Genomic DNA, 14,900 nt, shown 5'->3' with positions numbered 1-14,900 from the left:
TTAACTCGTCCATAACTCTAATTATCCCATCCCTCTTCCTTGAGACTTAGATTATTACTCTTTCCATTTGTATACTAATTTACCTTGGAACATATGTATCTATAATTTCTACTCAATACAGTTATCATGATATAATTATTTTCAATTTGTAATCAATTTATAATTCATTCATAATATTAATTACAAAGAGTTATTTTCACATTAAAAATTATGTTTTAGTATGAATAGAGTTCTTACTCATAAGTTTCAATCACAATTAATAGATAAATAGCTCAACATTAAAACAATAAAATATATCCATCTCACTCTAACCATTTTCTTGAGAATATTAACTTAGATAGCACTTTCCTCCTAACCAAAGAAATTCCACTAGAGCTCAAAATTCTTACATCCAAGAATTAACAACCTTTTTGTATTCCTGAGTGGTTTTCTTATAGTTTTTCCCAACATATTTTTCCTTAGCACCATCTTGCTTTTAGGGTTTGCACCCTTTAATTTCATAAGATTTTTATTTAAAATAAGAAAAAATATTTATTTTTCTTTAACGCAAGCTTTTCCCTCATGTTCTACTTTTTTTTCACCCTACTTATCAATTCCCTCCATAGGGATTTAACATCATATTTATCTCCCATTATGTTATTCTTAAATTTTGAATTTTTCTCCTTGGGATTTTTAGGAGAATATTTGGGAGGTCCACCATATGGACTTGGCCACTAACATTTTTTTCTAGAATAGTGAGAAGACTCCTTTACTCATGTGTTATTTCCCTATTATTCCCAAATGACTCATTTATTCATTAAAAAATGAAATTTAATTACATAATCAAATAATTTCAATCATGGCTTCTATAGCCATTACATTCAAACAATAATTCAATAGTCTAAAAATAGTCATATCCTCAAAACGAAAAACATGGTGGTATCCATTTGAAAATCCATGGTGCACAAGGAATAATATGTGCTCATAAAAACAAGGACAAAATCATCCCCTTCTTTCTTCCCCTAATTGCAACCACGACAAAATCACCCCCCCACCCTCTTCCTTTCCCTAATTACTTGAAGTAAGCCTTTTAATAAAGTAGCCTCTTAAGGTTTTGCCAATTATCGTTGAATGACAAAATTTGGTAAACAATGCATGACTTCTTTTAAGTAAAAAAGGACAAGTCTGAATTACTACCTTATATTTTCTGCTACTGTTGTGGTCAGTCCAAAACCCAAGGGAAACTGAGGATCGTACTGCTGGTCCCCAACATTCATGGGCAGTTGATCAGCACTTTTAAACCATGTTCTTGACAGCTTCCCTTGAAAACTATAATCTCCAAAAATCACATCCGTCACACCTTGGCCCTCTGTGCCAGGAAGCCATGCCGCAACAAAAGCATCCACCAGTGGAAGGTAAGGTTCGATAACAAGTGGCCTTCCAGATATCAATATTACAAGGCATTTCAGGGAGCCACAGACATTGTTAATCGTATCACCTCCGCCTAAAGGAATGGTCAAATTGAGATTATCCCCAAACATACCGTACAATACAGATCCATGGACCGGCCGAACCCTCCCTAGCTGTACGAAACCAAAATGGATCTTCGCCAAGCAGGTCAGGTCACCGATCCGATTCATTCTAGAGGCTACCGCACAATGGGTACCCGTTCGCTCTCATGCTCTGCTCGCTCAAGCTCTAAGCTATACCCGGTCTCGCCGCTACTCCTCAAGTATCGCTTACGTTACCCTCTTGGTCGAGCGACTACGTTCCTCAAAGCCTTAGCTCTGCGAGTTTGAAGGGTTTACCTTTCTGCATAAGGTGGCTCACCCACAACCACAATAGCATATGAAAACCCTTGTTCTTTGACATAGTTTGCATCTGGATTTTGCTGATAAACAACCTCGGTAGAGGAGCTAACAGCAGATTGGATTGCTGAAAGAATTGTTGTTCCTGCATAGCAGAAAAAAAATATCGGAAGAGTCAATTGAATCTCTGGTTCTTATGGTGCTAGTCTACGATAAAAGGTAGCTGACCTGACATGAATGCAATGGAACTCACCTATGGTTATGTTTCCACTTAAACCTTGCCATTCTATCGTCCATCCACCACATTGATAACCTAGATTGTCAGGATGAGTCCCTGCAACAAGAATCTTGGGAGCATTCTTATCCAAAGGAAGCAAAGGCTGGCTGGCAGACTTTCCATTTTTCAACAATACCAAAGATTTCCTAACAGCTTCTCTTGCCAAGTCCCTGTGCTCCTGTTATTGCAAAAATAACTGTTATATGTTATGACAGCAAAGCATTGCAACTTGCAAAGCAAGCTCCAAGCTCCCACCAGGTTGTCCACACGAAAGCCATGGACGATTGTAATTAATTTTTTATGCAGGGTCTATTATCAATATCAAAGACGAGCTTTTGTTAAAAATCCGATTAAAAACTAATATCCAGTCCAACAGAAAAAGAGAGAACACACGGTATATTGTGGAAGATACGGTTTTAAAGAAGAGTAAAATACCGAAGCCTATTTATGAGAAAACGAACATAGTCAAATACATAACAGCATAGGTATTAACCATTGATCATAAGAAACTGTCCGTGAATAACAAATGGCACACTAAAAATCAATTAGCATTCACAGTTTGCTTAAAAAAAAGAAAATGCGGAGATTGTAAAACATCGCAAATACTTACCTGCCTGCAGTATTAGGGATTGGAATTTTCCCCTATGAAATGCAAAGAGGCCATTGGGATTGGAATTTTCCCCCATGAAATGCAAAGAGACGATCCTCTCCAAATGCTCTTATTGTAACACGCTGAGATAAACGGCTCTGAATATTATTGTTGCACAAATATTTATAACAAAAGGTCTCCAAACCAGAAGAGCCAGAATCAATTGACAAGTCATTAACCAGTGCATGCGTGCCATACGTGTTGGCACTATGTGTGCTTAGTGTTTTATTTCACCGTAACCCGGATGTCATGTCAAGCGCTCATGAATCTGAATCATTTACTGAGAGGCAGTCCCCGCAATCCTCCCGATAAAAGTATGATGAGTCCCCCTGATCCCCTCTGTAAGTCACTGTTGCTATCACCACTCTCTGCAGTAAAGGGAAACGAAACAGATTTTGGAAATTGGACTAGTTATCGGCGGACGTTTCATCCGTTTCGCGGCCGTTGGACCAGAGAACGTACTTGAGCATCTTCTCCCCTTCCGAACCCATGAACCGACGGGGCACAAACTCATCCACTCTATCGAACAGCTTTGGATCCTTGGTCGCAAAAGACATGAAGAGTCTCTGCGAAGAGTCTCATCACCAGCACAAGAGTCTCATCGCCAGCAGGCAGTCTCTGCGAAGAGTTTCATCGCCTCATCACCAGCACAAGAGTCTCATCGCCAGCAGGCAGTCTCTGCGAAGAGTTTCATCGCCAGCAGAGCAGCCTGGCCTTTCATGGCCCATTATCATGGAAAAAAAACTATTTTTCTATGAAAAAACAGATTAAACCAACGGCAGAAAACACCCCAATCATCTAACACACAAAATCAATGGCTCAGGATTGCACACGTCACATTTTAGGGATGTCTTTCTCAGAGGGAACGCCTTACGGCGTAATAATTACTATTAACAAATATATAATAATTCTTATAGAATAATATTATAAAAATATTATAATTAATAATTTATATTAATTATTAATATCAATATAATTTATTATAATATAATTTTAAATTATGTAATATAAATTAAATATTTAATAGTAATATTTATTTGATAATAATAATAATATTAATAAATAATAATAATTTTAATAACATAAAAAAATTAGTAATAAAAGTTATTATTATCAATTTTTGTAATTATTACTTATTAATTCATAATATTATTATTAATAATAAATTATTAATTTTAAAATATTTAGTTATTAATTAAATAATTAAATATGTAGTCATTAATCGATTAATTATCAATTCATTATTAGTTATTTGATCAGAATATGTTTTGATTCTTTATATATATATTTCCTCTATTTCATTTATAAATAAATACATTATTATAGTGTGAAATAAATACATTATTATAGTGTTTTATATATATATATATATATATCTATATATATATATATAGATAACAAAATAAAAAATAGCAGTTTAATATTATAAATAAATAATTTCATAAACAAAAAATGGTTAATTTATGACATGTAGTCTACAGCTAAATATTATTTTTATTAATTCAATAACTAATTTCTAATGGCTAATTCCTAACAGCTAACTCGGGACTGAACCACATTAGTTGGGCCATGGTTGACAATCATTGTCACAATGTGGCGTTGGAGCAAGAAACAATTTTTGGCACAATGTGACCATGGTTTCCATGGCTGATTTACATATTGTGACATTCTTTGACACAATGTGACATTGAAACATGGTTGATCATCGTTGATTTTCATTTTGAGACAGTCCTTGTCATAATGCGACATTAGTGGGTTTTCATATTGAGAGAATCTTTGTCACAATGTGACGCTAAGAAACAATTGTTTTTCATATGCAACACTCGACCATGTTTGATTCTCATATTGAGAGAATATTTGTCACAATGAGACATTGGGCCATGGATGATCATGGTTGGAATTATAAAACATGATCAACCATAATTGATATTATAAACCCAAAAGATTAATACTAAAAACCCAAGGGAAAAATATTAAACCCTAGGTATATGAACCCTTAGATTAATAAACCCAAGGGATTGATATTATAAGCCCAAGGGATACAAATTATGAACCCAAGGTATATAAACCCTAAGATAAATATTAAAAACCCTAAAATAAACATGGTTAATCATGGTTGACCATGGTTTATTTCCATATGAAGACAATCCTTGTCATAATGCAACGTTGGACTATGATTGACCATGCTTGATTGTGATTGATTTTCATATCGAGACAATATTCGTCCCAATGTGACATTGGACTATCATTGACCATGGTTGATTTCCATATTGAGACAATCATTGTCACAGTCAAAAATTTGACCATGGTTGACCATCGTTGACTATGATTAACCATGGTTGATCATTGTTGGCTATGATTGATCATGGTTAACCATGATTGATATTATAAACCAAATGAATTGATATTATAAACCTAAAGGAATAATATACCCAAGGGGCTAATATTATAAACCCAAGGTATATAAACCCTAAGATAAATATTTATCTTAGGGTTTATATACCTTTTTGTAATATTAATTCCTTGGGTTTAATATTATTCCTTTAGGTTTATAATCTCTTAGGTTTAAAACTAAAAACCAAAGGAATCATAAAACATAGGGAATAATATTAAACTGTAGGGATTAATACTAATTACAAACCCTATGAATAAGATTATACCCTCGAAATATGAAACCTTAGATTAATAAACCCAAGGAATTGATATTATAAACCTAAGGTAATAATAAACCTAAGGGGTTAATACTAAAATCCCAAGGGATTATAAACCCAAGGGAATAATATTAATCCAAGGGATAATAAACCCAAGGGATTAATATTAAAAATCCTAGGGTTTATATTCCCTTGGATTTATAATATTAGTCCCTTATGTTTATAAACCCTATGAATAATATTATACCTAAGGGATTAATACTAAAAACCCAAGAGAATATAAACTCTAGGGTCTTTAGTGTTAATCCCTTTAGTTAATATTATTCCCTTGGGGCGTTAATATTAACCCGTGGGGTATATTAAATTCCCTTGGGTTTATTAATTTATGGGTTCATATTCCTAGGGTATAATATTATTGATAGGGTTCGTAATTAATAATAATTCCTAGGGTATAATATTATTGATAGGGTTCGTAATTAATAATAATTCCTAGGGTTTAATATTATTCCCTAGGATTTTAATTTTTTGGGTTTTCAGTATTAAACCCAAGTGGCTATAAACCCAAACAAATAAAAGTAAACCCAAAGAATTAATATTATAAACCTAAGGTATATAAACCCTACGATAATGTGAAATGCCTTCGAATAAAGATGGTTGACCATGGTGAACCATGGTCCAACATCGCATTGTGATAACCATGGTCTAAAAATGAAAATCAACCATTCTCAACCATGTTTATTTTAGGGTTTATATACCTTGGGTTTATAATATTAATCGCTAGGGTTTAATATTATTTGCTTGGGTTTTTAGTATTATACCCTAGGAATTTGAACACTTACATTAATAGACCTAATCCACTGATATTATAAACCCAAGAGCATAATGAACTCAACGAGTTAATACTAGAACCCAAAGATATTATAAACCGAAGGGACTAATATTATTAAACATAAGGGCTAATATTATAAATCCAAAGTATATAAACCCTTGGATGATCATGATTTATATTGAAACTAAGAGATTTTATTATAAACCTATGAATAATATTGTACCCTAGGAATATGAACCCTTATATCAATATAATGAAGGGAATGATATTATAAACCCAAGGGATTAATACTAAGAACCCAAGGGAATATAAACTCTCATATTGATAAACAAGGGATTAAAACCTAAGTATATTAACTCTACAATTAATATTAATAATATTTGTCAGAATGCGAACACAAGGGTTAATATGAAAAGCCCATGGGAATAAACTTAGAATATTAAAAACCCAAAGGATTATTCCCTAGGAATATTAATTTTAGTGTTAATGGGGGGTTATTCCCTAAGAATATAAACCCTAAAATTAATAAACTCAATGGATTAATATTCTAAACCCTAAACTTAATATTAAACCCTATGTATATAAGCCCTACGATTAATTTTATAAACCCAAGAAATTTATATTTTAAAACTAATGGATTATAAACTCAAATATTTATATTAAACCCTATGATTATTAATAAACCCTATAGATAATATTATACCCTAGGAATATGAACCCTTAGATTAATAAAACAAAAGGATTGATATTATAAACCCGAGGAACTAATAAATGTAAGGGATTAATATTAAAATCCCCAAAACCCAAAGGATTAACATTGTAAACCCAAGGCATATAAACTCCTAGATAAATATTATAAACCTTAAAACAAACATGGTTGATTTTCATATTCAGACAATCTTTATCACAATTTGATGGTTGACCATGATTGACTTTCATATTGAGAGTTTCTCTTTTTCACAATGCGACGTTGCACCATGGTTGAGTATTAAATCCTAGGAATATAAACCCTAGAATTAATGAACGAAAAGGATTAATATTGTAAACCCTAGGCTCAATAATAAACCTAGGAATATAAAACCAATAATTAATATTATTAACCTAAGGAATTTATATTATAAACCCAATTGATTATAAACACAAGGGATTTATATTAAACCCAAGGATTACTAATATAAACCTATCAATAATATTATACCCTAGGGATATGAACTCTTAGATTAATAAACCCAAGCGATTGATATTATGAACCTTATGGATTAATATTATTGATATTATGGTTGACAATGGTTGATTTTCATATTGAGAAAATCATTGTCACAATGTGATGTTGGATGATGGTTGACCATGGTTGACCATGATTGACCATGGTTGATCATGGTTGATTTTCATAATGAGACAATCTTTATCATCATGTGACGTTGGACCATGGTTGACCATGATAGATTTTCAAATTGAGAGAATCTTTGTCATAATGCGACATAGGACCATGGTTGACCATGGTTAACTTTCATATTGAGTATCTTTATCAAAATGCGGTGGTTGACCATAATTGATTTTCATATTGAAAGAATTTTTTTCACAATCCAACACTGGACCATGGTTGACCATTGTTGAATATTAAGCCCTAGGAATATAAACCCTGAAATTAATAAATGCAAGGGATTAATATTCTAAAACCTACGGTGCATAATAAACCTAAGAACATAAACCTAAGGAATTTATATTATAAACCAAATGGATTATAAACCGAGCAGGTTTATATTAAACCCAAGGATTCTTAATATAAACCTATCAATAATATTATACCCTAGGGATACGAACCCTTAGATTAATAAACCCAAGGGATTGATATTATAAACCCTAGGGATTGATATTATTGATATTAAGGATGACCGTCGTTGATTTTCGTATTGAGACAATCGTTGTCACAATGTGACGTTGGACGATGGTTGACAATGGTTAACCATGATTTACCATGGTTGAGAATGGTTGATTTTCATACAGAGACAACCTTTGTCACAATGCGACGTTCAACCATGGTTGAGCATGATATATTTTCATATTGAGAGAATCTTTGTTATAATACAATGTTGGACCATGGTTAATTTTCATATTCAGGATCTTTGTCATAATGCGACGTTGGACCATGGTTGATCATGGTTGACAGAATATGACATTGGCCAATTAGACAATCTTTGTCACAATGCGACTATGGTTATTAACGATCATTGACCATGATAGACAAAGGTTGACCATGATTGATTTTCAAATTGCGACAATGGACCATAGTTGAACATGGCTGACAATGATTAAGCATGCTTGACCATGTTTGATGATGGCTGACCATGGTTGATATTTACATTGCAAAAATCTTTGTCAGAATGTGACGTTGGACCATGGTTGACCATGATTGATTTTCATATTGATCATGATTGACCATGGTTGACAATGGTTGCACATTTTTTATTTTCATATTGGGACAATCATTCTCACAATGTGACATTGGACCATGGTTGACCATGGTTATAAACCCAAAGAAATTTTATTAAACCCTTACATTAATAAACCAAGGAAAATTATATTATAAACTCACTGCATTATATTATAAACCAAATGAATGGTAATTGACAACCCAAAGAAGTAGCTATTCATTTTATATTTTATAAGAAATTGTATATTTATCTAGTGACTATTCATTTCTCACACTTCAAAATTATTTCCAAGATTATTTATTTCTGATAGGGATCTCATACATCAACATGTTGTTTGACTTGTGTATAACATTAACAATTATATTATTATTAAATTAAGACTTCCTTAATGAAACATAATGTTAAGCTATTTCAAAAACAACATATATTCTAAGAATTTGTCATCTTTATAACACTAACATCTCTATATCCCAGTTTATATATATACGATATTCAAAAATATAAATACATTTTAATAAAACTTATTATATCATTTTATTAATCATTAATAATACTAAATCAATTTTTATTTAAAAATAAATATGAAACCTTCTTCTTTTTTCCCCTTGGAAAAATCGTAATTTTCATTAAAATAGGAAAATTACATGCTGTAGATGCAATAAGCATATGCAAATATAGTAGCTGTGTGCTAGTGAAAATTTAAGAGCCAGAAAATATGTTCTCCATGCAGGGAGACAATCTTTTAACAATACTGTAAAACACTTCAAAATTTTACTCTACACAGAGAGTATTCCTGTGGTCATGTACTGAAAATATATATGAACATAGTAAATATAAACAAAATAAAACAGTCGAAAATTAGATGATTTCAGGCTCCTGTTGAGCCTGATCTGCCTGGTCCATATATGGGTGGTGGTAATACTGGTACTGTTCACCTCCCCGATGCTCCTGGATCATCCAGATGTTTCATGGCCTGATCGCTGCCTCTTTGGAAAGTTGGTCAACGATGGATTTTCGTTCCCTGTATATGTGGTGACAAAAGAAATTGTCAAAGTATGTGATGTATCTATGCACTTCATCCAATATATGTCGTAATGTGAATGCATGACATGTTGTGGTTTTGTTATCCAGTCACATACAATCTTCGAGTCACCAAATATTTGTAGATTATGACAATCTTTTTCAATTGCAAATTGGATGAGGTATTTGGTCGTGGTGAGTTCAACAAAATTGTTTGTACCATTTCCAAGTCCCATTTGAATATGATAATGATGTGTGTCTAAAATGTATAGAAGGGCCCCCCCTCCACATCTTGTTTCTTGTGTTGATCCATCAAAGTAAGCCCAGGGTTGTGAGTGATCGATGGTCTCGGGAATGATGTTCCTGGGAGGAAAGGCAGCCAAGTCCTTAGGAAGTGAACAGTGATCGGTTATAATTCTAGTTGTGATGGATGGCCAATCAGGGGCGGTGTCCTGGAAAACAGAACGATTCCTTGCTATCCATATTTCCCAACTAATGAGAAGGGGGAGGTTTCTAGCTTTGGGCGGTGTTACAGATGACCACCAATTTTCCCATGCAAATATCCTTCCTATTTTATTACCTTTCCATAGGAATTGGCAACAGAGGTTTTGTATTCAGTTGAGAATGCCTCTAGGGATCCATGTGAGGGACATCCAATATACCGGGGTGGCCTCTAGTACTGCTTTGATGAGCACCAATCTTTCAGCTCTGGAGATATGTTTATGGTACCATAGGTTGAGTCTTTTCTCAAGCTTAGAGATCAACCATATCCAATCCGCAATTTTATATTCAAGCGGTTTTGAGTCTGTAACCTAGATATTGGAGGCCTCCATCTATTTGGGTTAGAGTGAAAGGGAACCTTTGAATCACAAAGTGTATCTCGTGGGGGAAGCATTCTGACATTATTGTGGACTTAGAGTTGTTAATGGTCATGCTAGTGGCGATTTTGAATAGATTGATGGTGTTTTGTATGGTAGTGAGGTCGCCAATTCCTCCATTCAGAAACATTAGTACATCGTCCACAAAAAGGAGGTGTGTTATAGTACAGCCCTCTGCAATTTTGATTCCTGAGAGTCTACCTCTATGGTGCATGTCCTTGATCAGTCTGCTTAGCCCTTCCATGACTAGGAGAAAGAGTAGAGGAGACAGTGGACACCCCTGTCTGAGACCACACTCAGAACCGAAGAAGGGTGATGCGGCCCCATTAATCAATACACTGAAGGATATATTGGTGATGCAACACATGATCCATTTAATAACTCCCACTAGAAATCCTAAATGAGTAAGAAGCATTCTAAGGTAAAGCCAGCTTACCCTGTCGAAGGCTTTCGAGAGATCAGCTTTGAGGATCATTCCCTTTATCTTCCTGGTTTGGATGGTGTGCAATACTTCCTGGGCAGTGCCTATGGCTTCATGAATCTGTCGATCCTGTAGGAAGGAAAATTTCTCTGATGATATGTGGTTGGATAGGATGGGATGGAGGTGATTTTCAATAATTTTGGATATGATTTTGTATAGGCAATTGCAGAGGGAGATAGGTTGGAAGTCATTGAAGGATGTTGGATTATCAGATTTGGGGATGAGGGCAATGAACGTGGAGTTAATAGCCCCATGCATATGCCCAGTCTTCCTGCAATCCTCGATGACCTTGAGTAGGTCATTTCCGAGTATGTCAAAAAAGGCCAGGTAGAACTCTACAGACCATCCATCTGGACCAGGGCTCTTATCCTTTTTAAACCACTTCAGTGTGGCCTCGAGCTCCCCTAGAGTGACCTCTCTGCTAAGCTGCTCGGCTTCCTCATTATCAATGAACCGAGGGAACAACTGTGCTACTCTAATGACCTCAGCTAGGGTAGCGTTAGGGGGGGCTGATAGACCTTCTTGAAGTGAGAGGTAGCCAGGGAGGCCAGGTGAGGAAAGGTGTCAACCTCTGCACCTTGTTCATTTGTCAGTTTCCAAATGGTATTAATGACCCTCCTTCCATTAGAAAATTTGTGGAAAAATTTGGAATTATCATCCCCTTCCCTCAGCCATATCACTCTGCTCCTCAGTCTCCAGGTTTCCTCCTTATCCTTGAGAATTTTTCCTCTTATGGCTGTTAATTCAGTGAGCTTCTCCCTAAGCTCATTAGAAGGGAAGGTGCCTCCAATGTTATCCTCTAGGTTGGCTATCTCCAGTTCAATCTCATTTAATCGATGCTCTTCGGAACATCTCTTATTGTGTGCCCAAATCTTGGATAGCTTCTTCAATTCCTTCAGATTGGCCATGAATCCTTCAGAGATGTTCCCTCCTCTTGCTGGTGGGTGAGCCTTCCAAAAGTCTGTGACAAGGCAGATGTAGGAGATGTCTTTCAACCATGTGGAGTTGAATTTGAAAGGAGCTCTGGGTTTGCTAATATTGCCACGAATTTCAAGGTGAATTGGCAGATGGTCTGAGAGTCCACCAGATCCCACCCATTGGCGATAAGTGTATCCTTGGTCCAGAAATTATTCCTTAATCAAGAATCGGTCCAGTCTCGTGGAAAGGCTAGCCTCACCGCTTCTTTTATTGCTCCATGTAGGGACTAGTTTGGTAGATGGGATATCTATGAGCTTGTGACGACCGAGGAGCGGCTCAAAGAAACCCACTAATGTGTCGTCTTGAGCATGGTGACCCCAATATTCCAAGTATCCTAGGGAGAAATTTAGGTCTCTGCCTAGAATGATGTTATCAGACTGAAAAATATTGGGTGCCAAGATTCTTTCCCAGAAGTTCTCTCTTTGATGACAGGGCCCATATATATTTATCATTCTAATCTCGGCTCCCAACTCAGTCGAATATAAGTTCTCCCCTATGAACCCTATAACCCCCCAGGAACCCAATAGGTTAATTATGCGGGGGTTGTATCCCAGGGCAATGTCCCCCAAACATCCATTTACATCAATGGCTTGGAAATGCCATCCAGGGAGCATAGAATCCAATAGAGGAGAAATGATAGCAGCTACACCCAAGGTTTCCTGTAGAAAGACTATATCACTCGACTCCTTCTAGAGAAGCCTCCTCAATGCTAGTTTTTTCTCGGGACTAGCAATCCCTCTACAGTTGAAGGAGAGAACCTTCATGGGGGAGACTACTGAGGAGGGCTCTGTGCTGTAAAGACCCTGTCAAGTGAGATCTGTTTCCCGGATGCCACCTCCATTCTTGCCTTCTGTTTAGCTTTTGATAGGCAGGAAGGTCTGCCTCGGGGGAGCTTCTGATAGGAGGAGGAAGGTGTAAGACCAATGCCAATAGCATCCAACATTAGTGCGCAAGAATGGGATCAGAGATGATATCGGTGGGGAGCAGGGTCAGATCCAGGAGTTGATGCCTTTGGTGGCTCCAATATGGTTGAGGGTGTAGATGGTGAGGGGAAAGGAAAATGAAGAATGAGGGGGCATGCTGGGTGGTTTAAACAGAGATTAGGATTGTCCAAATTCAACCCAAGTTACTTAGAGATTTCCTTGTTTGCAGATGAAAAATAATGGATGTTGAGCAAGGGTTAGGATTGGACATACCGAAGATAGCATGACTCCAGCGGCCGCTTTAGACTTGGTCACTGGAGGTGAAGGTGGCTGAAGGGGTGCATTCCCGTGCTTCTTTGGAGTCGATGAGGTAAGCCTGGATCCGTCTGCACCAGTGTCCATCATGTCGGGCCCATCTGATTGTTCCTCCTGTGTCTATGCTCCCCCCGCTGATGAGGTCTTCCCTTTGCTGCCCATTTTTGATTTCGTGAGGAGGGGGCAGTCCTTGTAGAGGTGTCCAACCTTATGGCATCATCTGCAGTGAAAGGGGACCCCCTCATAGTCTAGTATCTGGATCCGGTTGTAATTCCTCCAGTGGAGTGTGACTTTTTCTTGTAATCCACCTCTGATATCCAGGTGAACCAGTAGTCTAGCATAGGCCATGACCCCCATAGAGAGATAGGATCTGTCATAATCTAGGAATGTCCCTAGAGAATTGCCAATTCTTTTGAAAATATCCTTGGTCCAGAAGTGGAGAGGCAGACCAAGGAGCCGAACCCATATTGGCCCCGCCCCAAGTTGTTCTCGGTCTGGATCAAACATCGGACTCCATCTCCTTAGCATGACCGGGGCTTGTTCGATGTGCCAGAAGGAGGATAGAACCCAGTTAGTGTGTTCAGCTCGTGCGAAACGTAGGGCAAACCAGCCACGAACAAAGGTTTGTACAATAGGAAAATCAGCTAGGTGATGGCCCCAAATTTCCACAACCCATTGTTTGAGTCTTGTTGTGGTGTAGTTCCTGCCTCTAACCCTGCCGACCAGGACCGTCGCTGCCATATCCATGGTGTCTTGCCACTGAAAGTCTTCTTCCCAATCAATGAAGACTTCCTATGTCCTAGGTTTGACACACCTTTGCTTCTTCCCGAGGGCAGGCTCTGCTTCCTCAGATCCCTCAAGGGTTTCTTCAAGATTAGGGTCAAGAGGGGTAGGGTTAGGGTTAGGGTTTGGAGGTAACGGTGCAGAGCCAAAGGGGAAGGTGTCCGGGAGAGGAGGGATAGTAGTATAGCTGCTGGACAGCTGAGAAGGCTCCAAGGGTGGGGAGGAGTGAGCAGAAAGGGGCATAGCTTCTCCTTTCGAGGACTGAGAAGGGTAGTGTGAGGTCATAGAGGGGTGGAGGAAGGATAAGTCGGAAGATCCAGCCGCCTGTTTAGAGCCAGTAGTCTTGGGGCCGAAACTTTGGGGGATCGGCATCAGGGGAGTCACAGCAAAAGCCTGCCAGGTCACACATACCTCCGGGATGTCAATATTAGTGCTGGGTTGTTCTGAAAGCGACAGAAGCAGAGCAATAACCTCAGTGAGCTCCCTGCTGAATGGAAAGTATGCCTTATCACTGGTCTGTTTGCGAAAAATGGAGATGCCCTCAATGGGGTCCTTCGAATAGTCTATAAGGTCACCCTCCATTGTTGCTCCGGGGGTTACGCCAGCTGCCGTCATAAATTGGGGAAACCGACACAGTTGTAGACCAAACCCAACAGCACTAAACCAAAAACGCTAGCTCGAGTCACCGTTTTGGGAGGTAAGCAAGAACTTAATGAACAGGGATCGTCGATTGGCTACGAGCAAGCAGCGACAGAAACAGAGCTAGTCTATGGCCTGGACCCTGGTGTACTACAGAGGGCCTACCCCATATCAGGGCGCTAGCTCTGTCTTCGCCATCTCCTCCCCTCCTTAATGCAATTAATTATTCAAATATGAAACCTTCTATTCATTAAC

General features: G+C 37.4%; 1 protein-coding gene across 1 annotated transcript; it reads right to left on the bottom strand.

Moving 5' to 3' along the window:
* Positions 1–1,157: 1,157 nt before the first annotated feature.
* Positions 1,158–13,310, bottom strand: LOC149178442 (uncharacterized). Its single transcript, XM_089422096.1, has 6 exons — positions 13,182–13,310; positions 3,172–3,279; positions 2,995–3,081; positions 2,041–2,242; positions 1,790–1,932; positions 1,158–1,520 (listed from the first exon to the last, which is right to left on the bottom strand). Exons 1-6 carry the CDS (start codon positions 13,308–13,310, stop codon positions 1,173–1,175), a joined length of 1,017 nt encoding a protein of 338 aa, XP_089278222.1. The 3' UTR covers positions 1,158–1,172.
* Positions 13,311–14,900: the final 1,590 nt, after the last annotated feature.

Source organism: Pinus tabuliformis, chromosome 4_1 (assembly GCF_031772625.1).
Source record: "Pinus tabuliformis cultivar Carrire ecotype Pingquan chromosome 4_1, CPIR1, whole genome shotgun sequence".
Classification (NCBI taxonomy): domain Eukaryota; kingdom Viridiplantae; phylum Streptophyta; class Pinopsida; order Pinales; family Pinaceae; genus Pinus; species Pinus tabuliformis.
Note: the sequence above shows the minus strand (reverse complement) of the source record. Positions and strands in the feature narration are given on the sequence as shown.